Here is a 24,262-nt window from a genome sequence, read left to right as displayed (position 1 = left end):
AGTACAAAGTGTTACATCTGAAAGCTTTTTTCAACTTTTTCAACCTTTTTTTTTATATATTTTATAGACTTTAATTTACAGCTTTACAATTGTCCGCATCCAGAAAGTGCGTCCTGTCTGATTTACCAACTTATTTCAACGCTCGTTTATTCCTTTCAAATCTTTTTGTCTGAAATTGACAAATTTCCCACCCTTCCCTTCTTCACCACTCTTTAACATTCTTTACCACTATTTGCTAAACTAAAACTCGTTGGAATGAGTATGACTTGTACCGGAGTTTGTCAAGGTTGGATAAAACATGCCACCCTTATAAATAATTGTTATCCTACGAGCCCTGAAGAGACTCGTCCGAAGTCAAGCGAACTTTCTTATCTCGTTTTTTATGCTAAATCAAAGCCAGCTAAACTGACTAAATGTGGTGTTTATTTGGAAAAAAGAGTAGTTACTGACATTCGAAAGAAAAGAAAGCAGTAAGTTTATAAAAATTGACAAATCAATATTTTTTTATATTTATAACTGTCTTTTATTGAACTAGGGATACAGAAATTTCTTTACAAATTATAAAATCTCTACTCGAAGAATGTAAAAAGGATCTTAATTTATTTTCAAAGAACGTTGTTAAAATTATCGCATCATCGTTAAGTACAAATGACATTGATTTAGTCGCACGTGCTGCTTCAGTGGTATGTTATTTCAGTTTAAATTATTTCAAATATTATTATCAATATAAAAAATTTATTATGTATTTATAGTTCATCGTTTTTTGCGCGGATCATGATGGATCTACAATTGGAGTTGATACGGAATTTACTATTATTTACGAAAATTTGATCGAACGATTTGCTAATTATGCTACATATAAATATGAGGCTGATCAGAATTTAGAAAGAAGGTAAGGATTTCTATTGGCATTAGATAATTAATACATTTACTGATTATAAATGTCGTCCAAATTAGGTACCGTTCCATTGGCCTTTATGTTCTTCAAGGAGTAGTAACCTCCAGTGCCTTACACGCGACCGATGCTATAATTCAATTGCAATATATCGTTCCTGCTATATTACATAATTTAACTGACGATTTAGAAACTTTACAAAAAATGTAAGTATAAAGATGCGTTTCATGTTAAGTGCTACGTCTTTATTAACAAAATTATTTAGTGATAACGAGTCGGTCGACGAAAAACATTCCATGCCACAATCACGACGATTTTCAATTAATAATACAATTATTTCGATTGAAGATAATACTCATCTTGCGTATGATTGCTTAAAACAATTATTTATAGTGTCGAACACAGATTCTGATTTACAATGTTCTCTTAAACCTGTTTTTAAGTTTTTGGAAGATAATGATATTTGGTGGCCAAATTCATTTGCCATTAGTTTAGCTTTAGTTATTCTTTCTTCTATTCAGGTGAAGAATTAATTTTTTCGTTCATTAAAAGTATTTATATTTAATGCACAAAGGTTAACTGTATTTATATTTAATAGCGACAATGCCGTCATATACTTGTCTCCGAAATAATACGGCGACTTGATTCTTTACCGGACAATTCTAGTTTATCCAAAAAAATTACATTTATTGAAATGTTAATATCTATTTTAACAAGCGATTTAACTATTGTTGGACTTTCAGTATTAGAAGTTTTGGACTGTTTGCTTAGCCATTTACTAAGCTCATTGAAAAATGGAGACATTAAATTTGAACAAATAAGTATAAACTTTAAAGGTAGTAATATAATGACTGAAAAAGCCCAAGATTTGGAAACAATGATTGTACAGAGACTTATAACTTGCATTGGTAATAACATAAAATTTTTTTTTTTTTAAGATTACCGTTGAATTAAAAAAAATTTATAAGTTAAACTCATCAAATTAATCAATATTATTTTTAAAGGTGGTCTTGTGACACATATTTACTATGCCAAACAGATCAGTGATATTGTAGAACATATTATTAAGCATTTAAATTTACAAACCGATCCTGAAACCAAACAGGATAATAATGGTAGTTTTATTGCTGAAGGAATACCTCTCAATATATTACGTAAAACATTATTAAGATGTTTGAGTATAGTTATACAAACCAATAAAAAGGCTGAAAAAAGATCATCGGAAATGTCAATATGTAAAGTTCCTGTTGAAGTATTTCACAATACTATCGGTTTATGCATGGACGAAGACCTTGGTAAGTAAATTATTTTATCTGTAAAATAAGCAATCTTGTAACCTTGTAATTTTTTTTATTCTATACTAATTTTTTTTCTTTGATATTATAGATGTAAGAATTATGTATGCTCAAATTCTTTCCACATTTTTGGATAATGTCGATTCATCAAAGGAATCTAAGGAAACTGATTCAGTACAGGTAAAAGCATCTACTGAATAAATCTTTTCAATATTCAATTGATTTTAGTTTTGGCCGTAATTCTGAATTGATTTTAAGTTTCAATTCTAATTTGATATTAAATTCTTTTAATTCTTTTTTGTACTAGATCACATATTTCAATCAGCCTGCTATTCACTTTCTGAATACGCTTCACTTGTCACTGTATCAATACGCATTATTAGAGAATTCAAAACCTGCTGATAATGTAGCTTTACTTTTCATATTACGTTCATTATTGTTACGATTTAGAGCTGATCAAGTTATTCGAGGAATTCCAGTTCTTTTCAAATTACAGTCTGAAGCTAAAGACGAAAAACTTAATAACTTTGCTCGTCAACGAGCTATAGCTAGTGTTATCACATTATACTTTTATAATATCGCTCAAGTTTTAGGCATTACAGAATTACAGCAATATGTAGAAATGGTAAGCTTATATAACTTAACTTTAAATTGTTCCTATAATTGATTAATAAATTACAACTTTCATTTATTACTATTTATTAATTAGGTACAAAAAGAACGTGTAGAAAAATGTCAATGGTCAACTTATATTAATGTAATACCTTCAGAAAATAATTTAGATAATGTAGATTTATCAGCGTCTTTTGAAGATGAAGACAAAAATAATCAAACTTTACAACCGGTTAATATATGGCTTGATCGACAAACAATAGTTTCGATACTTTGTAAACATAAAGAAATTTTAGATTTTGATGACACGAATGTAGAAGAAAAATTGATGACAGAGTGGAAACCTGAAGAAGGTTTTAATGAAGTCAAAAATGAAGCACGTCGAATTAGATCATCTAGAATATTCGAAGCTGATAAACTTAAATTAGTTGTTACACATCCTAAACCTACTATGATGAACTTGGAAAATAGTTCTGATGATTTGCCACCTAAAGTAAAGACCGATAATTTTAAAGAGACTTTAGGTATTTATATTAAAGAAAGGATTTTTTTTTATTTTTTTTTATTTATTTTTAAAGAATGAACATAAATTATTGTTTAAATAGCTGTCCAACTGATGAACGATTCATCAGAGCATGAAACTTCTGTTGCATCAGATAGAGAATCAGGGTATATGGTTCCAATTGGTAATAACAAAAAGAACAAAAGAAAAAATAAACCGAAAAATGAAGCAAGTGCATTCTTATCAACGATTGATCCAAAAGCTGCGAGGTAATGAACCAAAAAATTCCTAAGCTTTGGAAATAAATTATACTATTTCTTTATTCACTTTTATTTATTTTTATTTAATAGTACAACAAGTTTGGTGAATCCTCCCTATCGACAATCTTAAATTCCCGATATGACATTAAAGTGATAGACTGGATAAAGCCGATTACAGGTAAAACAAATTCATTCTTTTATTTAATAACAAGTGTTAATACATTAATAAATACTGCAAATAAGAACTTTTATATAATGTTTAAACATTTAAATTCATGTGAATTTAATAAATAGATCAATGAGAATTTTTCTTAAAAAAAGAAATATATACTATTTTTACATAGATATTGTGAGACAATTTTTTTAGCTTGTTCTAATATATAGCAAGACTTCCTATACTTTTTTATCCCACTTTATACATTCTTTTCTTAAATCTCTTTTCCGACTTAAACAATTTTAAAATATAGAATTGAAATTTTAGATTAAATGCAGAATTAACCATTTTGAAATTTGAATAAATTAAAATTAAAAAATCATACACATTCTTTCTTAGTTTCATAGCTAAGTAACTCATCAGTTAAGATTAAATTTTAATCGGTTATCTTTCTCATGAATATTTATTTATCAATGTTACCACGAGCATTAGCGGTTGTTAAACATTGATTTACGACTTCAAGTAAATGAGTATTTTCGAGAGCAGCAGCAACACGCTCTTTGTCATTCAACTGTTTATTAACTATTTAAATTCAATCGTTTTTTATAATAAGTAAATCGCAAATATACATATTCTAAGTACAAAAAAAAGAAGCTGTACTTACCAGCTTGTTCAGATTGATGAGTTCCTTTCCTAACATTAATATCAACTTTGAAACGTTCAGGCAAAGAACGAAGCAATCTAACACGAATACATAAACCAATAAGAGTAGCCATAGAGCAATGTGGTATAGTAGGAGTAAATTCAATTACGATACGATCATTATTATCATCAACTGTAACATGCTCGAGTTGTGTTACATTTAATTCTTCAAGAGTAAGTGGATGTTCAGGATCTGATATTGATCTTATTAAATCTAATGTCGGGTTAATAATTAGTAAAGGGAAATATTTAACATTCTTCGAAGTGCGAAAGAACATACCAAATACTTCTCGAGAGTCAATTTTATCTTCAATATTTTCGTCTTCTTCTTCAGGCGTTATAACTCTATGAGATTTTTTTGAAGGAGTATAAATCGTTGGGTTTGCATTAATAAGTTCTGGCATTGTTTTTGGAGATTAGTAATTGAAGTTAAGATCATAATAGTCAGATTAGATCAAATAACATGGATTACATAAGCTGCAAATCAGTTATTACTTCCGTGTTACAGACATGAGCCGCCCAAATTGAGCTCAATACATTTATAATAACCGAATTAGTTTTTAACTCTCTCGTTAAGAATATAATTAACTTATTCGTGCACTATTTTAACTCGGATGCCAAATTCGAACTTTGCGGGGACCAAGACAATACGATCAATCATGTACAACGACATTAATGTTATAGTATCATTAGAATGGTATCTTAATGATCAACAGACTTTCTGTGTCCTCCGCCATCTTTGATATTTTGTTATAATTCGTTCCAGTTTGGCTTTGACTAAATGTTCTTTATATCTCTTCCTCATGAACCTTGAATTGCACATCTATAGCATAAGTCCGTTCAGGAACACATTATTTGATTTGTGGGTTACCTGATATGGAATGCATTGCTCTTACAAACTACAGAGATTTTTCATAGATAATTGATTTATGGACTTCGACATAATTTAAGACACACCTTTAAATTGTGCCTAGTTTTACTGGTTCACGTTCTGTAATTTCTATTATTTTGACGAATAACCAAAGCTACAACCATTTCAATTTATTTAGTAAATTATTATGTACATAAATTTTGTGGTTTTTAAGCATATTTGTTTATAAGCTCTTGCAAACCAAAGGTTATAATCAATCAATTGATCACAATTGGTACATAAGTTTGTAATACATTTCGATATTAGTATGGAGGGATTATTCTATTTCTTTTTGGGCGTCGGATGTCATCCGGCTTACTAGGATTCCGGGAAAAGAATTTTGATATACTCAGTTAAATTTCTATAATTTATCATTATTAGACAAGATCTCATGGTAAAGATCTGTAAGCGCCAAAGAACTTCCTTCAAGAATCTTTCCACGTGCACATTTGAAGGACTTATTACCCAGGATACGTGATTAAAGTTGAAAGGTACTGGTGGCGAAAGAGATATTGACATTATGAGACAATTGTTAATTAACATTATATTCGTTATCCTATAACATTTCTTTTTCAAAAAGATTAATTTCTCTGGTATAAAATGTTATCGCTCATTTCTTTTGGTTATGGTCTGGTTATTTTGCTACATTTTCCAGTGTTCCACAAACCACAATCCCTTGACCAAGTACCTGTGAAATAAGTTGCAATATATCACTATCTATAACTTCACGGGCAGCCCCATGACCAATAGTTCTGGTGGATAACAGACTAAAACTTTTGTTCTATCTTGAGAGATTGCACTAGAGATGCAGTTGGAACTCGATCACATTGGGATGAGCCGTATCACAACTGAGTTATAACTAGTTATAGTTATAACTCTTTACTTTAAGATACAGCAAATTGGAACTGGTAAATGCGCCGTAACTGGTATATGTACCGTAAATAGTCACTATAACTCGTGTGTAATATTTATTAAAATTTAAATTTTCTTAAAAACATATTTACATACTATATTTTATACTCTATAATATATCATATCATTCTAATTATTCATTCTTTTCTCCTTCATTACTATTAAAATTATTGTTCCACGAAATTTATAATCAAAGAAGTTATTTAAATCAGTATGGAAACTTTAAATTTTTATAACAAATTCGGAGAGATTTAAAAATTTATACTGTTAAGCTATGTATAATATTAAACTATTTTATGCTATCTACTATACTCTACGGCGTCATTGGCCACAGTAAAAGTTATGGCATTAATAACATTAACGGCACATTGGGTTTCACACGGTTTTGCCGTCATTGGGACAGCATCACTAGATTGCACCAAGATAACAAAGTATACTAATGGAAAAATATCCACTATATCCACTAGCGGTTGCAGGACAATTCCATTTCAGGAGATATTAAAACGTGGACAGTTTGAATAATTAAGCATCCATGTAAAATATCTATTTGGGACAGATATTGAAAGGTTCAAAGCAATTTTTTTTATTGAGTAAAGTTTGTGTAATATTATTAAATTCGATTTCTAATTATGGAATCTTATTGAATTAATTTAGCCCCTAAATTATTTGTGTATGTTACAGTATGCCCCATATGTAAACAATAAGCTCTGAAAAAATTTTGATTGACGAATTACTGTATAATGATTTAATAAATCTTAAAGTTGTGTACATCTAAACTTTGAAATGCATATAACATATTTGTTGACAGAATTTGGAAAAAACTCTTCATACAATCACGACTAATTTGATTTCTAGCAAAGTAGCAGAAGTGACGTCGGCATCTAAAATTGGTTTAGGTTGAAGCTTACTAAGTGAAAAAATATCTACTTGTTAGATGGCGAATATTTTTCAAAATATATGAATCGTAGGGTCATATTAGCTACTTAAACTTTATTTATTCTATTAAGCGAAATACAATTCAATGACCTCTTAATAAAAATTGATATGAATAGAAAAGTTGGTGTGAGAAATTTTTTGATCCAAATAGACATATATAATATCAGTCCCATTATATTTTTATTATTAATAAATTTTCTCCATTATGAATCTATAAAATTTATTAAATTACATTTTTTTACTCTATAATATAGTATAACAATAAATTGTCTATTATTTCTGCCCTCGAGTTTTCCTCCAATAAATAAAACCACCAATACCAATAATAATTATAATAGCAACAATAACCAATGAAACGATAAGAGCAACATTTGTTCGAGATGGTCTTCCGGGAGGTAAAGTAACATAATAAGGATCATCCTTAGAATTAATAACTTGATAAGCCATTAAATTTTGAAAAGGAGCATTATAATCTAAAGCAACTTCAGATTGAATATAATTAGGTCTCTTATCCTCATAATCATCATGTTTATCGGGACCACCTACAATGCCTCCATAGAGAATATTAAGAGTTGGTCCATTCATATCGTTTCCCCCCTGCGCACCTGAATGATGAGGATTTTGAGGCGAATTTGGATGAACACCAATAACATAAGGTATTTTCGCCGGATTATTTCCCAATAAATAATTGATTTGTGACATGGCAAAGTTAATATAACTATCTTTTTTTGAAGGTGATGAACTTAATGGTGAATATAATAACGATGCGAAAGCAGCATTTAACGCGGGATTCAATGAAGCAGCATCACTATCTCCGTCACAATAAAATAATCCACCTTTAGTTAATTTACATTGATCTGAAGATTGCGAAGCAACAGTATCCAAATATCTCTCAGCTTCAGCCTTCCAATTATTAACATCATCTCTGTTTAATTCTGTTGCACATTGAACAAATAGAATATATACAACACCAGCTTTACTATCCCAATTAATGACATTATTACTTCCAGATAATTTAAACTCGTTGAAATAATTTACTGCGAGATCAAAATATGTTGCATTTTTAGTTAATTTATATAACCAAAGACTACTCCACACTAACTCATCTGCAAAACCTGATGATGCATATAAACCTTCGATTTGATTAACAGATGATTGATATTTGGTAAATGGTTTTATGCTCGCAAAATCATATAATTGTTGAGCATGAAGATATAACGTATTAGAATAATCTATGTCTTGTACTTTATCCTTAAAGAATAATGACGCCGCTGCCATCGCAGCAGCAGCTTGAGCTGCTGCATCAGTTCCAAGCTTAGTGCCATTTATACTCAATGAGGGTCTTGGTAATGGTATACCAGTATCAGGTCCCCAATAATTATGATCGACATTCTCATCCCCGATCATAACATATAAGACTTGTTGATCAGAATGCGCTTTAATTAACCAATCAGTACCCCATTTGATCATATCTCTTATTCTGGTAGTTTGTTGAGCAGATTGATATCCATCGTACCATTCGTAAGCTCCCCATGACAAGGAAGTAAGAGACCATGATAACGGGAACGAGAATTTCAAATGATCTCCTGCATCATAATACCCTCCTGTTAAATCTAAATTAACATCTTTACCATCTTCTAATGCAGAATCATGTCTCCAAGTTACTCGATTGTCTAATGGTAATTTTCCACTACGTTGTGCTTCATAAAAATACAACGAATATGCTAACAATTTTGTGTATTCGTAGTTTCCTTGAGTAGAATTTGGTTGTGGAAAATCTGCTATATCCGGTGCTGGTATTGCATAATTCTGTGCTAATGCTTTTTTTATAATTAAAAGTACTAATATAGGTAACAATAAAATAGTTTTATACATTTTTTTGCCCCTTCAGAACAAGAGTAAAAAATTAAATTATTCCACAATAAAAGAAAATAAAAAAGAAAGAAAAGTCAGAGCAATATTTATATTAAAAAGTGTTACATAAAATAGCGTTTCATTGTATAATAGTAAAGGTTTTAAAATATCGAATAAAATAATTTTATTGGAACGACAATCAAACTCTCTTTTTAAAATGATGTCTTTATTCGCCAAGGATTTTTTTTTTAATTAAAATGTGCGTTTATTTACCAAAAAAATCAAAATTAATTTAGGCCCCTTGGCGTTCCGTTCCATAGTGATGTTCCCGGAAATCATCTAAAATAGCTTCAGCAAATTTCCGCAAGTACCCAAATTTAGTTATGTATATTATTACAGGTTTGTTGGTTATTACCATGATTGGCAGATAATAAGACATAAGATAAAAATAGATTAAAATAAATTATAATAATATTATATAACGCTTATTTATAATTATAATGTACATGCGAAAAAATATATATATATATATATTTATATATTTATATATATTTTGCGTATTATATTTTATCATATTAGCTATAATTATTTAATAATCACGTTTAAGTATTATCCAAGAATGTCATCTAAAGTGATTTGATTTCGAATAAATTGTTTTTTTTTTAAGAAATTACACAATCATCTTTTTTAGGCTTCTTCTCATCATCAACAGGGGCTCCTTTTAATCTTTGTTGAGCTCTTTTATCGCCGTGTTCAGCAGCACGGCGATACCACATATTAGCCTCTGTTTGATCTTTTTTAACACCAATGCCAACTTCTGTAAAATATCCAACAGCATATTCGGCTTTAGGTAAACCTTTTTCAGCAGCCCTTTTCGCCCATAAATAAGCTTCCGTATCGCTTTGCGGCAATACACCTGGACTACCTACAAGATACCAAGCTGTTAAAGCGAAACAAGCTTCTCTATGATCTTGTTGTGCCGCAATAGTATAATAGTGAATTGACAGAGCAGCATCTTGTGGGCACCCCATTTTTCCATATTCATATAATTCTCCTAATTTAAATGCTGATGGTGCATAATTTAAATTTGCTGCTTCTATTAATAACTGTACTGAATATTCTATATCTACATAACATACGTTATCAACTCCTTTTTCATGAAGTTCTGATAATTCGTGCAATGCATGTGGAAATTCTTCATTTGCATTTTCTGCTGCTCTCTTGAGCCATTTTACTCCGTCACGAGGATTTTTGGATAATCCTAATTCTCCCTTTAGTTCCGCAATACCCAGTCTATACATTGCTCCAGGATGACTAGCTGATGCTGATTTTCTATTATTATTAAGAAATAAATAAAATAAATAAAAAAAAAATTAAACTCAAGTAACTTGATCCAAAAAAAATTACCTAAAAAATTGTAAAGCTTTAGCAAAGTCTTTGCGACAGCCCCAACCATGTTCGTAACATACACCAGCACGATACGCTGCATCAGGATGACCATGCTTACTCGCTTGCACAAATAAAGGAAAAGCTTTATCGAAATCAGGCTTGTTTTTTGAAGTACCGATAGCGCTTGCGTAACAGTCTGCAAGATAATATTGTGAATTAGCGTGCCCTCTGTCAGCTAATTTCTTTAAGAGAGCTAAGCCTTCTTTAACAAGGTCATCTTTTTTTTTAGCTTCTTCATCGTTCATAGCTCTTGAAGCTTCCACCATAAATGCTGCGAATTCAAACTGAAGGTCGGGATCATTTGTTTTTTTAGCATTTTGTCTATACAATTCTAAAGTTTGTGAGTGAGAAAGTAAGGAGGCTTTATGGCCCGGTTTAAGATGAGACTGATCTAATATTGGTGTTTCTGTTGGCATAATAAATGAAGTTGGCCGAGAACTATTGTCTGATAGTGGCGAAGGTGGTGCGAGCGTTGAAGACATTTTCTAGAGGAAAAAAGAGGGAGTTATGTTATATGTATTAAGAAGTATGTATGAAAAAAAGGCTAAATGGAAAAGTAATGATATTATTCAACTATTAAATAAAGTATTTGATAATGTCAATCAAATATATAATAAGGGCATCGAAGTAAATTACGATTTTTTTGCAGCAGATGGAAGTTATTTTAAGACTGAATATAAATATTATCCAATATTTTATCGTCAAAAAAAGAATGTTAAAAGAAATAGTCGTGTGAAAAATAAATTATCTTACTTAAAAAGGAAAAATTATGAAGATAGAGAAAGGGAGTGGAATGATATAATAACTACTTAATAGATAAAAAAACGCTATTTTTATCATAGTGTAGTAGCGCTCAAAATGGCTAAAATTTTCCAAAAAAAATTCATGTGATTATATAGATAATCAAAATTTATTGGTTAGAATGGTTTTATAACCCGGAATTTTAGGAAATCTACGTTTATTAAAATTAGAATAATAAATATTTAAAACCAACCGATTTTTTAAGAGTAATAGTTCTTAAATCGAAAAGAATTATCTCGGAAATAATGGACGGTCATACTTAATTGAGTAAAGTGAAACTAAGAATAATAACATGAAGAAGCCAATACTCCCGGAAACCGCAAAATAAATTTGTTAACCATTTAATTATGTTAAAAAATCCGTGACCTATCTATCTCAGATCCATTATTGTACAACAATAAACCTCCAAATAAAGGTTTTAATATTATCCGTTGTTTCACACGGAAAATCGGAATTCGATTCAAGAAACATCTTTGCATACCAACAAAATATAATTGGTGTGTTTACTAATATCATTCAATTAGAATTCAGCCGATTATTATGAATAGCAAAATTGTGATTTAAGAGCCCGCAGTATTTGGATCAACATTAACTCGTCCTGGAACTTCTGTATCTCCATTATTATTCATGCCTTCTTTATCCTTTTCTTTTTCTGAAGAAACTAAAGATTGTGTAAGTGTTCGTCCACGTTGAATTAAAACTGGACTTATCTCTTTGATCAACGCTTTTACAAATTGCGTGTTAGCGATAAAAACGTTTAATCCTGCAACAACCAAAATGTATCGCCATGGAACAAGCCATACTGTCAAACTAAGGATGGATAAAGTAACAATAATAATTTGCGTTATTTTCAATGTCTCATATTCGTTGCTCCAATCCACATGTTTAAGCAAAGGAATAAACGAATCATATCCGTCCGAAATCATTCCCATCAAGTTTTGTATATTTTGCATATTCTTCAAATAATCAACCGAATTTTCAGGAGGAAGATAAGGATCATCAACACGATTTGATCTTTTGAATCTTTTCTTTCCTCCGTTTCTTCCATTTATATTCATATATTGTTCATCAGGAAATCTCTTCTGATAGTATGAAAATAAAACTGAAAACAATCCAACAAATGGTAAAAGTATCAACAATTGTGGATATAAACCTAAATAAAATTTATTTTTTTTTTAAAAAAAAAAATTATTTCATGAAAATGGTAAAATTGTGAAGATATACATACAAATATATACATAGATAACCATTGCCAATAAGGTATTCGGTGTATTTTTCCACATAATTATGTCTTCAACAGCATCTTGAAGCTCAAAGATAAAGCCACATTTTTGTACGAATTTTCGAAAATTATTGGTTGTTGTGTTCAAATTCAACGGTGGATGAGCTGAATCTGATGGCAATTTAGATGCATTAGAAACATTAATTACTGAAGAAATGAGTACATCTTGAATCGTTCTGGCGTCAAATGATGGCTTAACCGGAGATATTGGTTTTGCAGCCCTTGGAGCAATATCCGCGAATTTGGCAGATTTAGATGATGAATAAAGACTTGGAAGTGTTGCATAAGACTGTAAAGGCCTATGAACTTTTGTCTTGTTAGAAGAATTTGAAGAATAATCTGTAATAGAATCAGCAGAATTCGATCGCTTCAATTTTGCAGATAGCTCCTTGGGATTACTATTTTGTTCTTTTGCTTTATTATTATCCAATTCAAAAGTTACTTTAATTGTAGGGAGTGATTCGGACACCACATGTGCGGAAGATTTCGGTCTTTGAATCGGCACAGGTTCCGATTTTATAGATTCAGTACTATTTAAAGAAGGTTCGATTTCTCTGTGAGCAATAATATTGCGGCTTGCTGCAAGAGAATCTGATGCTTCGGATAATTTGCAGTGTGCGTTTGCTTTTGATAATTCTTCTTGACATTTAAAGTGTGAGACGTAACCACATACTATAATAAATTTTAAATTTTATTCATTGATATGATGTATTTATTAATAAAATTTTATAATGGAAATTTAAAAGGAAAATCATGATATTCACCTCGACAACAAACACCCTGTTTTGCTATTCCCCAAAGCAATTTTTTGCAATAGTCACAATGAGTCAGTTTTGAAAAATTTTTTTCTTCGAAGACATGAGTTGAAAATAAGGGTGGCATTGTATTTTTGATGTTGATTTTTTAGGAGGAAGAGAATTAAAAGATACGATTATATATTTATTTATTTATATATTCTTATTTCTATTTATTGGATTTTATAAGCAATTGGCGTTAACATTTGATTACCATTACTTTTATTACTTTTATGATCTTAAAAAGTATAACACGTGAATGTTCGTGATTACAAAATAGCTATGTTACACAGATCCAATTTCTAATTTTATTTATATTTACACATACATATAAACAAACAACATAAACAACATGCCGTTCCAATCCTCAGAGAAAACGCGTCAAAACAGAAATTCACGTCTGATAAAAATCGTTAATGGCCGTATAGTTCGTAATCATACGATTATTAATGATGATGTACTTTATATACACGATGGAAAAATTATCGATCCGCAAAATCATTTTTTTGCGTGTGGAAATCCGCCCGATGTCTTGATTAATGCAAAAGGATTATTGATCGCTCCAGGTTACATCGATGTTCAAATTAATGGTGCATTCGGGGTTGATTTTTCTGTCTGGAAAGGCGATAAACAAATGAAGGAAGGATTGGATAAAATTGCAAAGGGCTTAGTAAAATATGGATGTACAAGTTTCGTTCCTACAATCGTTAGTTCACATAAAGAAGTTTATCATCAGGTAAAGAATCAAAGCAATAATTATATTATATAATACAAAAGTGACCTATTCTTCCACAACGATATAGGTACTACCAACACTAAAACCACGTAAAGGGAATAAAGATAATGGCGCAGAAGTTTTGGGCGTACATGTTGAGGGACCTTTTATTACATCAAGTCAACTCGGCGCTCATGAAGAATCTTGTCTTCGTGCAGCACCAAATGGCATTAATGATTTTGTTGATATATATGGATTACATGAATTGAAAGACAATCCAATAAAAATTATAACTGTGGCTCCTGACGTTGAGGGTGTATTAGACAGTTTGGAAGAGTTGGTTAATTTTGGTATAACTGTCAGCATAGGTATCATAGGTATCCTTATTTTCTTGTCCGTATTGTTTCATAAATAATAGATATCAATTTTAAGGTCATTCGTCCGCGACCGTATTTCAAGCTGAGTCAGCAATTGAAAAGGGGGTAATTTTTTTTACTGATTTGAATGAGGTTTTGTATACTATTGTACTTTTTTACCCAATTCTAATATTATATTAGGCCAAATGTATCACGCATTTGTTTAATGCTATGCAACAGGTAGATTTAGCCTTTTTATTTGATCTAATGGTCTGGGGAAGCGTAGCACATTATATTTCAATTTACGTGCTATATTATACTTGTTATCACTTCTCCTTGCTCTTTGTGTAGTTTCATCATCGCGATCCTGGGATAGTCGGCCTTTTGGGAACCACGCGTATAACGAGACCATTTTATGGTATTATTTGTGATGGCATTCATGTTCATCCAAATTCAATAAAGATCGCCTACGATTCAAATCCGAAAGGTGCAATTTTAGTTACAGATGCAATGGCAGCGTTAGGTCTTCCTCCCGGTAGGTCTTACCGTGTTAAATTTTTTTGCAGTATATAAATTTTTTTTAATTCTACTGGCATTTATTTTTTTTTATTGCAATGTTCTGAAAGGAGAGTATACTTTAGGTGGAATATCAGTACGTAAAAGTGGTAATGAAAAAGTTGAAGTGGTTGAAAATGGTAAATTAGCGGGATCTGTGATTTCTATCGATGCTTGCGTCAAAAACTTTAAAAAGTTTACCGGGTGCAGTGTAATTGAAGCAATTGAAGCGGCCACTTTGCATCCGGCTGAACTTCTAGGTATTCAAAATTTTAAAGGCACTCTTAACGTAGGAGCAGATGCTGATTTCGTCTTCTTGGATGACGATCTCAATGTTGTAAAGTGTTTTATCGCAGGAGAAGAAATTAGTACATCTTAGTAAATGAACGTAGATTTAGCGCATTTGCTTAAGAATTAATAAATAACTCATCTCGATTTCTTGTAAGTTTGTCTCATTAAAAAAAAGTATTTATTGTGTTGTATAAAGTGGATTAATAAAAGGAAAAACAAAGTCTATATAATATCAAAAATTATGATTATGTAATCATATCGTCAAAGAAATAAATTACAAGACGAAGTTTACTGAACTGTGCTAATTACAATAAATATTTTAAAAGGTTTAAAAGTACTATATACTTTGTATATTTAACAGTAACTATGAATGCAGTCTTGTACCCAAAAAAAAATTGATTTTTTTTTTTTAAAAAAAAAAATAATTACAAATTCTAATACCTAAAAGAAAAAAATATTTATATCTTAAACGGAATCGTCATGGAAGGACCATTGAGTTTGTTTAGGAGACGCTTTAGCAGTCTTTACATAATGATTATTGTCCGGTGGAGGTTCCTTACACGTACAGCTCGATAACATTGATTGTATCGAAAGACAAACAGACCGAACACTCAGGACTGGACTCCACTGATTATACAAGACATTTAAACATATATGTCCATTACTATAAATGTGTGGATGTATTGGTATATTTCCCGTGAAAACAACTTCGGGAGACTCCATGGGATAGTTTGGACTAAACCGAAATTCCAGAGTAAATCGTTCCCCGGCATATAGTGTTCCATCCACACCGTCAAGGGTTAACTTCCAACTTTTGAATGTGTCTGCTTCCGTTACTTCAATTCCTACCGGTGGGTTAATTTTAAGATCTACTAATTCTTTAGAAAGTCTTTTTGTAAATAGTGCAGACATTTTGAAGAGAGATATTCGGACAATCGGATTTTTTACATATTGCTTTTTATAACGCAGAAAGGGGATCTGCGTCTCGTATCACAATGACTTAAGAATATTATAATACCGATCAAAGCCCTCACCCTTCTTTTCGAATTCTCGAATTAAAATGGGTTCGGATCATGATACTTTAGTTGAAATGGGTTTCCCACCTGAGAAGGTGTAAGTAAACTTTCGCAAATTTTTTTTTGTGTTATTTTTAAATTTAACAATTATGTATAACATAGGGCACGAGCTTTGCAAGCAACAAAAGGAGCAGGTCTACAGCCTGCTATGGACTGGCAAGTTAATATATTATAATTTAATTTATTGTAAAGTTTCCTAGTTAATTTTTGTAATAATTATCATTTTTAACAGGTTAATTGCTCACCCCGGAGATCTTGACGAGCCGGCGGGCGGACAAGCTTTAGGTGAACAACCTTCAGGAGAAGCATCGGGAAGTGCAAATGATGGAGATGGCAAGTAATTTAGGATTTTTAAGTATATTGATTATGTTTTATTAAATTGATTTAAAGAAATTGTAAATGATTTCAGAAGGAGAAATTCGGGATGGAGAACAAACGGCACAGTCATTACAATGCGATGATTGTAAAAAATTATTCCGCGATGGTAGGCCAATTTATAAATTTAACTTATTTAATGTATTTATAATTGATTTATCTAAAAGAAACATAATTAGTAAATGCTGCGGAGCGTCACGCGAGCAAATCAGGTAAGTTTTATCAATTAAGTTTTCATCGCAATTTACGAAGTCGATAAAATAATATAAAATTTGATATAGGCCATGAGAATTTTTCTGAATCCACAACTGCTATCAAGCCTCTTACAGAGGAAGAGAAGAAAGCTAAATTAGAAGAAGTGAAAAAATTTTTAGCAGAAAAAAAGGAAATGCGTCTCCTTCAAGAGAAAGAAGAGGAGTTAAGCCGCGAGAAGATCCGAAGAAAGTCCGGTAAAGAGCTAACGGATGCAAAAGAAAAATTGGAACAACGAGAGATGCAAAAATTAATGTTGGCTAAAAAGAAGGAAAAAGAAGATGAAAGAATAGCTAAAGCTAAAATTAAGGCTCAAATTGAAGCAGACAAAAGAGAACGTATAGAAAAGGTATATAATCCCATATTTTTACGTACGTTGAAATTGTTCTGACTTTATTTGTGTATATAGCGCGAAGCTGCTAAACAGGCAGCTCTCATCCAACAAAAAGAAGAAGCCGCCGCTTCCGCTACTGCCGCTTCCGCTTCAAAAGACTACACCGAAACACGATTACAGGTTTGTTTAACAGTAAATAATTTACTATTATGTGATCACCATTTACTTTAAGTTTTGCTCTCCCTTCCGCAGCTTCGACGGCCTTCCGGACCTCCTCTTACTCATACTTTTCAGGCTACGGATACTTTAGAAGTTGTTTATGAATTTGTTCGCCAGTACATCACTGGACCATTTAAATTGTCAACAACTTTTCCAAGGTAACCATACAAAGTTAAAAAGAAACATATATCTCGTCTATTTTAATTCTAAACCGTGGTTGTTTTATAGAAAAGTTTTTGAGGATACTGAACAGGGTAAAACCTTAAAGGAATTAAGTAAGTATATCATATTTTTTATTTATGTTAGATCCTTCCTTCGTTACTAACATACAGTTTTTAATTCTAGATCTCGTTCCATCAGCAGCCTTATTAATATCGACGGAATAAGGACGATAGATAATGCATCAACTTATTTCGCATCGTTAAGACTTACTGTAAAGAATGTTGCAAATAAACAAATAAATGAGAGTAAATTCAAAATTCTAAAAATTTCACTTGATAATATGAAAATATATAATAAATGATTGTTACATAACATCAAAATAAGTGTTTAAGTAATGCATTGAAATAAATAAATAAATAAATAAATGCTGTATTGAGACTCTGAAAATTTTCTAAGGGTAAACGGAACGTTCAATTTGTGCAAATAAATCTTCCATAAAATCCATTCTATATAATAAATAATGCCCACCACCTTCAATTACATTAAGTTTAATATTATTCATTTTATTACTCATATACATCCAAGCTTGTATTGGAACATTCTCATCTATATCTCCAACAAAAGCTTTTATTGGATAAGTTGTTTCCTCGTATGTAAAACCCCAATCTATTTTTTCTAACGCTACCATTGCATCAAGATGGGCACCCGTTCTATTTTGAAGATTCCATAAGCCATTATTATATATTTGATTATGTATATAACTTCTTCCAGGTGCAATTGAAAATGTTATACTATCAATGTTTGCATTATCAATGTCATCATCATCTGACATTGCTGACATTGAAGAGGAAGTTGAGGATGATGTACGTCTTGATGTTTTTACAGGGGAGGAACCTAATGTATTCCACATATTTAAAAAATTACTCATATGGGGAAGTGTGCTCAAAGTTGTACGTATTAAAAAATTTGGGGCGTATCTAGCAATTCCTTTATACATTGTTGAAGTTCCCGGAGTTTTTACTGAAAGCCAAGGAGAAACCATAAATATAGGGCCTTTTAATCGCTCGGGAAAACTTAATGAATATGCTAATCCATAAACTGCGCCTAAAGAAAAAGTTGCCAAACCAAATTGCCACATTCTTAACAGTAATGTTAACTCATTGACCATATCGGCAAATTCGAAAAGATCTGGAACTCCATGTTCAGAATATATATCGTCGCTAGAATTATATCCTGGGCGGTCAACACAAACAAAACGAATACGATGTCGTTCGGCAATATCATGATATAAAAGAATTGAAAGAGCGGGACCCATATTACCTATATAATAGATAAAGTAAGGTTATTATTGTGTTTGAAATATTTCTTATGAACATTGTATAAAATACAGACCCGTAAACCAAAGTACAGGAAAACCATTTGGGTCGCCGCATTCTACTACACCGACCTTTTTACCACCACAGCTTGCAAGTGTAATAACTTGTCGAGAACGAGGACTATTCAATAATTTTTTTGCCTGCTTCAAAGTCATACTGTGTACGTACATATCCTCTTTATTTGAAAAATCACTTTGAGACGAGGTTCCAACCATGTTTTTGGTAAGAAGGTATTATATATAAAAGAAAGAAAAGTGTGAAGCGGCTGAAAAAAGTTAAGAGAACAATTTGACAAACAATTTGAACCTTATTACGGTATCTTTAATGCAGGCTCAATGCATTTCCGCGTGTTTAATTCGTGTCACGTTTTTTTAATTAATGGTCCTAATATAATTTACACAATAGGCTGCAAAAAAAGCTAAAAAAGCTTTTGTTTATGCAGATCTCTTAAATGCCAATAAAATTTTTCCGATTGTTTATAGATAAAGTTTTGGTGTGTAGAACATAAATTTCCGAATTGAATTTGTATATTAGTGTATAACCAAACAACCATGAGTGAGCCAATACTTCGTGTTGGAACTTTTAATATTCGTTTTGACTTGGGTTCACCTACTCAAGGTGAAACTCCGTGGAATGTTAGACGGGTTAAAGTTGTAGATACAATTCTTTTTCACAAAATTGACCTTGTCGGTATACAGGTAAAACATAGACTCTATTTTTATTTCTTAATTATTTGTTCCTGAATTAAAATTTATATAAATTGAACCTTTGTTTATTTCAATAGGAAGCATTATATAATCAAGTCAATGATTTAGAGTCTTTGCTTGGTTCTAATTGGAATTGGATTGGAGTGGGGAGAGATGATGGAAAACAAGCAGGAGAATTTGTACCAATTTTTTATAACAAGTTGTTATACATTATTCCTTTTTCTTACTGAAGTTTATTTATTATTTAATATTCCTCTAACTAAAATATTATAAACGTAGAAATCGATTGAAACTAATAGATTCTAAACATTTTTGGCTCTCTGAGGTCAATTTCTTTCTGTTAATATATTTGTAAAGGATACTATTTTTCCGGTTTAACAGAATGTTATTATTATTTGTTTGCAGAATCCAGATGTTCCCGGTAGTATAGGTTGGGACGCACAACTTACACGTAAGAAACCTTTATAAAACTATATTATTAACGCAATGTTGGACTTATCGTTATTTTTGTAATAATAGGTGTCGCTACTCAAGCAACGTTCGTTCTTTAATATTATTATTATTTTTTTATTATTATTATTTTTATCGATTCGTTTAAAAATTTGTAATTCTTTAATAGCTTTCAGGATTTATTGACAAATTCGACATTTATTTGGATCAATACTCATCTTGACCATCATGGAGAAAAATCTCGATTAGAAAGTTCTAAGTTGTTATTAAATCGTGCTCGACAACTAAAATCATCAAGTTCGTCGGATGTAAAGCTGTTTTTATCGGCCGATTTTAATTGCAAAGAAAATGAAGAACCTTATAAATTAATCACAGGAGGAAAATATCAAGATATTAACTCAAAGGATCAAAAAGATTTAGTTTTTGCTGACACCCGTTACGAGATAAGTGGTCTTAAGGGAGGGTCATTTGGTTTTTCAAATACTTTTACCGGATTCTCGAAGAACACAGAACAAGAAAGAATTGATTATATTTTAGCTGATAACAGTAGTATCTCAACACAAGTTGTCAAGGTGATTAATCATGGAGTGGTTTCGAACCTTTATGATGATGACATGTATATTAGTGATCATCGTCCAGTAATATCTGACTTACTCATTCAATGAAAACCTTATTTGTTAAATATAATTTTTTTTTTTAAAAAAAAAATTGTTAACCTTCCCGCCAAATTTTATCAATAATTTTTCATGTGAAATCTGAATCTTGGCATGTGTCATTTACATATTTCAAAATATCCGAGCTTCAATTATTGGAAGTTACAAAATTGATATAAAAATAATTTTTTGTCCTTTCATAAATATCTAAATCAAATTAAATGTATAATATTTATATTTATATTTAAAATTTCCATTTCCATCAATCCCATGATATGTAAATTATAAATTCCTTCCCCAATATTGCAGAAAATTTTTTCAGTTACACGATTATCAAGTGTTGTCCTGAGATTTCGCTCTTAATTGTTCTAAAGTACAGTATTTGAAGTTGTATTATAATTTAGTATTATATAAAATTTATAGGATAATAAAACATATTACAATAATTATAGAATATTGAGTCAATAAATCGCCAAACTCAAAGGTTTATTTTTACGGTAAAATCTTTAAATTTCAAGGGTTTATTTATATAAACAAAACAATTGGTCATCACAATTGATGACATGTCCCACTATTAAAAAAATTAAATTTGGGATCACCAAGAACCAATTAAAGATTTACCAGCCGATCTTTGCGATATTAAATACACACAGTAGATGTCAAAGATGGTACTTGGGTGTTTTTTCGCAAATTTAATTATTATTTTTTTTTTATTTCAAACCCAATATTTCAAATATACTCTCATTTTGTTTTTCATTTGAAACATCCCGCAGTCCTGTCCGAAGGACTTTCACCAACCCCTCATTAATCCTTTCAATATAACCCTTAGTTAAAGCCATTTCGACAGAGTATATCAAGATGATGTTATATAAGCTTGTTGTGCTCGGGGATGGTGGTGTTGGAAAGGTATTACATTTCAGAAATTCGTTTTTTTAAGAAATTGATAAAATTTTATTCTAATTTAATATTAATAATATTATTATCATTGATTAGTGTGCTCTCACAATTCAAGTTTGTCTAATTTTTTTTTTTAAAAGTCGTTTTTATGATGAAATTTTCCTTGTATAATAATAATACTTTATTTAACAGTTATGCCTAAATCATTTTGTTGGTAGGTTCGAAACTTCTAAAAGGGAACAATATTGAGTTAGTTTAACAATTGAAGTATCTATTTGTCTATTAGTTAATTCTAATAAAATTATAATTATCCCCCATGAAATTTATTTTTATATTTATAGAGGTATGCGTTTTATCACTCAAACATTTTAAATTTGTTTCCAAATATTCAAAATACTTAACTGATAATTTTATATAGACATACGATCCAACAATTGAAGACTCATATCGAAAACAAGTTATCATTGATGACGAGCCCTGTGTATTAGAAGTACTGGATACCGCTGGACAAGGTTCATATCTTACGATATTTCCATATTTTGAAATATTTAATTTAATTATAAATATTTATTGATGTATGTATTCTTAATTAAATTTATAGAGGAATATACTGCTTTACGAGATCAGTGGATTAGGTAATTTATTAAGATGATAAAAATAGATATAGTTAAAGTTATTATAGTGAATCTGTCACCAAAATATTGTTTTATTTGATGGTATGGTTAATTAAACGATCTATATCGTAAACTGAGGTGTCATTTTCATGAATGAGTAATTTATTAAACGTTATTATATTCAGTTGCTAATATTGTACAAACAAGACTTACCTGTGACTTATTTCAATTATTTTTTAGAGATGGAGAAGGGTTTCTTTTGGTCTATTCTATATCTTCACGTTCAACATTTGAACGGGTAGAACGATTTCGAGATCAAATCACTCGCGTAAAGGATACTGATAATGTTCCACTTATGCTTGTTGGTAATAAATGTGACAAAATCACTGAGCGTGAAGTTTCGAGAGAAGAAGGGATGAATATGGCAAGGAAACTTAGATGTGAATTTATTGAAAGTTCGGCTAAGACATGTGTGAATGTTGAAAGAGCATTTTATACAGTAGTTAGGATGATACGTGCAAATAGGGATGGTGGATATAGAAGAAAGAAAAAAAGAATAAACATAAGAATTAAAAAGCCGAAAAGACCTAATCCCATAATTTTTTTAAGAAAAAAGAAAATGAATTTTTCTAGATTACTTAGCTAACAATAATTTCTGTGTAAAGATCAGCTTGAATTTTATCGTTAATTTTCCAGTGGTTTCTGTAAAAAGTGTTGGTGTTATTTATTATTTGTATTGATTTATGTATACTTAACAAATTTGTTTTAATATTTTTATTTATTCCAATCTTTTTATATACATTTTTTTTTTTAAAAAAAAAAGCAACTTGTTAGGTGAATTAAATCCTTTTTAATAAATTAAACTATAATAGAAGCCAATAGACTTTAATATTATTTTGGAAGTTACATATATTTTAAATAATAAATTCTATAAATTCGAATCATTTAACCAATATTTATGCTTCTCAAATATATAGAAAGCCATATAATCTAACATAATTTTTACATTTAATTGTTATGGAAATTAAATTCTTACATATTATTATTAATAGTAGAAATGTAGGATATCATTTACAATTTATTAACGAGTTTAGAATTTTAAAATAAGATGAATTCTTTTAATACACTTTAATAACTAAAGATTACTGATTTGAATTTATAAATTAGTATTTGTTTAATTTAAATTTATAAATTCTTTGATTTGCGAATAAATAAACAAATAAATAAACAAATAAATATTATATATTGCTGTATATATTGCTGTTTAAATATAGTAGAAGGTGTAAGCAAACAAATCATATTATATACATATATTTTGTTTGTGTTCAAATAAATTAGAAAATTATCGAATTATTGTTAGCTGAAAAAATCCTTTTTCTTTTTTTCTTAGAAAATTATAGGATAGGCCTTTTATGTTTTTTGATTCTTATATTTATTCTTTTAGAATGAAAAAATAGGGATTATGAATATAGTAAAAAGAAAAACTACATATTTATTTAAGTATCAAACAAAAACAATTTAATTATTTAGTCTCTTCCTACAATAATTAATTAAAACATAATTCTGCAAACGAACCATATGCTACTAATGCAACCAATCATCACGACTGCACGCTGCAAATCGATACAAAAATATGTCTCTAAAATTTCTGTAGTATAATTTGTATATATATTACTGATATACAGTGACACCTCTCTAAGTGTGGGACCATAGTAAAAAAATAGTAGAATGTGCACTTAGAGAGGGTGTGCATTTATATAAGTAAAATATTAAGAAGTTGGCCGTGCACTTAAAGAGAATTTATATAGTGCGAGAGGTGTCACTGTACGACCATCGAAGTCACGTGATAGTGAAAGAAATAAGGTGAACAGA

General features: G+C 30.3%; 9 protein-coding genes across 9 annotated transcripts; 3 read left to right on the top strand and 6 right to left on the bottom strand.

Annotated features, from left to right (window-relative positions):
* Nucleotides 1–255: 255 nt before the first annotated feature.
* Nucleotides 256–4,156, top strand: OCT59_010779 (uncharacterized protein; the record flags this gene model as incomplete). The annotated part of the gene is made up of 12 exons (XM_025325613.2): nucleotides 256–470; nucleotides 536–683; nucleotides 753–892; nucleotides 958–1,101; nucleotides 1,161–1,416; nucleotides 1,494–1,803; nucleotides 1,900–2,190; nucleotides 2,282–2,370; nucleotides 2,498–2,815; nucleotides 2,900–3,326; nucleotides 3,408–3,573; nucleotides 3,655–4,156. The coding sequence occupies 12 exons, from the start codon at nucleotides 256–258 to the stop codon at nucleotides 3,692–3,694; spliced, it is 2,544 nt and encodes an 847-aa protein (XP_025180421.2). The 3' UTR covers nucleotides 3,695–4,156.
* OCT59_010778 (Cytosolic iron-sulfur assembly component 2B) lies at nucleotides 3,819–4,845 on the bottom strand. The gene is made up of 3 exons (XM_025323462.2): nucleotides 4,701–4,845; nucleotides 4,383–4,634; nucleotides 3,819–4,300 (listed from the first exon to the last, which is right to left on the bottom strand). The coding sequence occupies exons 1-3, from the start codon at nucleotides 4,822–4,824 to the stop codon at nucleotides 4,182–4,184; spliced, it is 495 nt and encodes a 164-aa protein (XP_025180422.1). The 5' UTR covers nucleotides 4,825–4,845; the 3' UTR covers nucleotides 3,819–4,181.
* Nucleotides 4,846–6,803: 1,958 nt separating this feature from the next.
* OCT59_010777 (uncharacterized protein) lies at nucleotides 6,804–9,341 on the bottom strand. Its single transcript, XM_025309232.2, has one exon. It carries the CDS (start codon nucleotides 9,051–9,053, stop codon nucleotides 7,452–7,454), a length of 1,602 nt encoding a protein of 533 aa, XP_025180423.1. The 5' UTR covers nucleotides 9,054–9,341; the 3' UTR covers nucleotides 6,804–7,451.
* On the bottom strand, nucleotides 9,197–11,202 carry OCT59_010776 (uncharacterized protein). The gene is made up of 2 exons (XM_025309241.2): nucleotides 10,440–11,202; nucleotides 9,197–10,364 (listed from the first exon to the last, which is right to left on the bottom strand). The coding sequence occupies exons 1-2, from the start codon at nucleotides 10,961–10,963 to the stop codon at nucleotides 9,695–9,697; spliced, it is 1,194 nt and encodes a 397-aa protein (XP_025180424.2). The 5' UTR covers nucleotides 10,964–11,202; the 3' UTR covers nucleotides 9,197–9,694.
* Nucleotides 11,203–11,345: 143 nt separating this feature from the next.
* OCT59_010775 (uncharacterized protein) lies at nucleotides 11,346–13,484 on the bottom strand. The gene is made up of 3 exons (XM_025309233.2): nucleotides 13,329–13,484; nucleotides 12,511–13,236; nucleotides 11,346–12,435 (listed from the first exon to the last, which is right to left on the bottom strand). Exons 1-3 carry the CDS (start codon nucleotides 13,444–13,446, stop codon nucleotides 11,843–11,845), a joined length of 1,437 nt encoding a protein of 478 aa, XP_025180425.2. The 5' UTR covers nucleotides 13,447–13,484; the 3' UTR covers nucleotides 11,346–11,842.
* Nucleotides 13,485–13,710: 226 nt separating this feature from the next.
* OCT59_010774 (uncharacterized protein) lies at nucleotides 13,711–15,441 on the top strand (the record flags this gene model as incomplete). The annotated part of the gene is made up of 6 exons (XM_066136102.1): nucleotides 13,711–14,094; nucleotides 14,162–14,441; nucleotides 14,506–14,555; nucleotides 14,631–14,699; nucleotides 14,781–14,964; nucleotides 15,056–15,441. The coding sequence occupies 6 exons, from the start codon at nucleotides 13,711–13,713 to the stop codon at nucleotides 15,361–15,363; spliced, it is 1,275 nt and encodes a 424-aa protein (XP_066000765.1). The 3' UTR covers nucleotides 15,364–15,441.
* OCT59_010773 (uncharacterized protein) lies at nucleotides 15,425–16,204 on the bottom strand. Its single transcript, XM_025316491.2, has one exon. The coding sequence runs from the start codon at nucleotides 16,185–16,187 to the stop codon at nucleotides 15,741–15,743; it is 447 nt and encodes a 148-aa protein (XP_025180427.1). The 5' UTR covers nucleotides 16,188–16,204; the 3' UTR covers nucleotides 15,425–15,740.
* A 1,598-nt stretch (nucleotides 16,205–17,802) lies between these two features.
* Nucleotides 17,803–19,383, bottom strand: OCT59_010772 (uncharacterized protein). Its single transcript, XM_025316493.2, has 2 exons — nucleotides 19,086–19,383; nucleotides 17,803–19,013 (listed from the first exon to the last, which is right to left on the bottom strand). The coding sequence occupies exons 1-2, from the start codon at nucleotides 19,282–19,284 to the stop codon at nucleotides 18,145–18,147; spliced, it is 1,068 nt and encodes a 355-aa protein (XP_025180429.2). The 5' UTR covers nucleotides 19,285–19,383; the 3' UTR covers nucleotides 17,803–18,144.
* A 2,175-nt stretch (nucleotides 19,384–21,558) lies between these two features.
* On the top strand, nucleotides 21,559–23,282 carry OCT59_010771 (Ras GTPase). The gene is made up of 5 exons (XM_066136100.1): nucleotides 21,559–21,785; nucleotides 21,873–22,119; nucleotides 22,195–22,288; nucleotides 22,378–22,411; nucleotides 22,631–23,282. The coding sequence occupies exons 2-5, from the start codon at nucleotides 22,093–22,095 to the stop codon at nucleotides 23,034–23,036; spliced, it is 561 nt and encodes a 186-aa protein (XP_066000764.1). The 5' UTR covers nucleotides 21,559–21,785; nucleotides 21,873–22,092; the 3' UTR covers nucleotides 23,037–23,282.
* The last annotated feature ends 980 nt before the right edge of the window (nucleotides 23,283–24,262 follow it).

This window comes from Rhizophagus irregularis, chromosome 19, assembly GCF_026210795.1.
Source record: "Rhizophagus irregularis chromosome 19, complete sequence".
Lineage (NCBI taxonomy): Eukaryota > Fungi > Glomeromycota > Glomeromycetes > Glomerales > Glomeraceae > Rhizophagus > Rhizophagus irregularis.
This window is presented reverse-complemented; position numbering and strand designations above follow the sequence as displayed.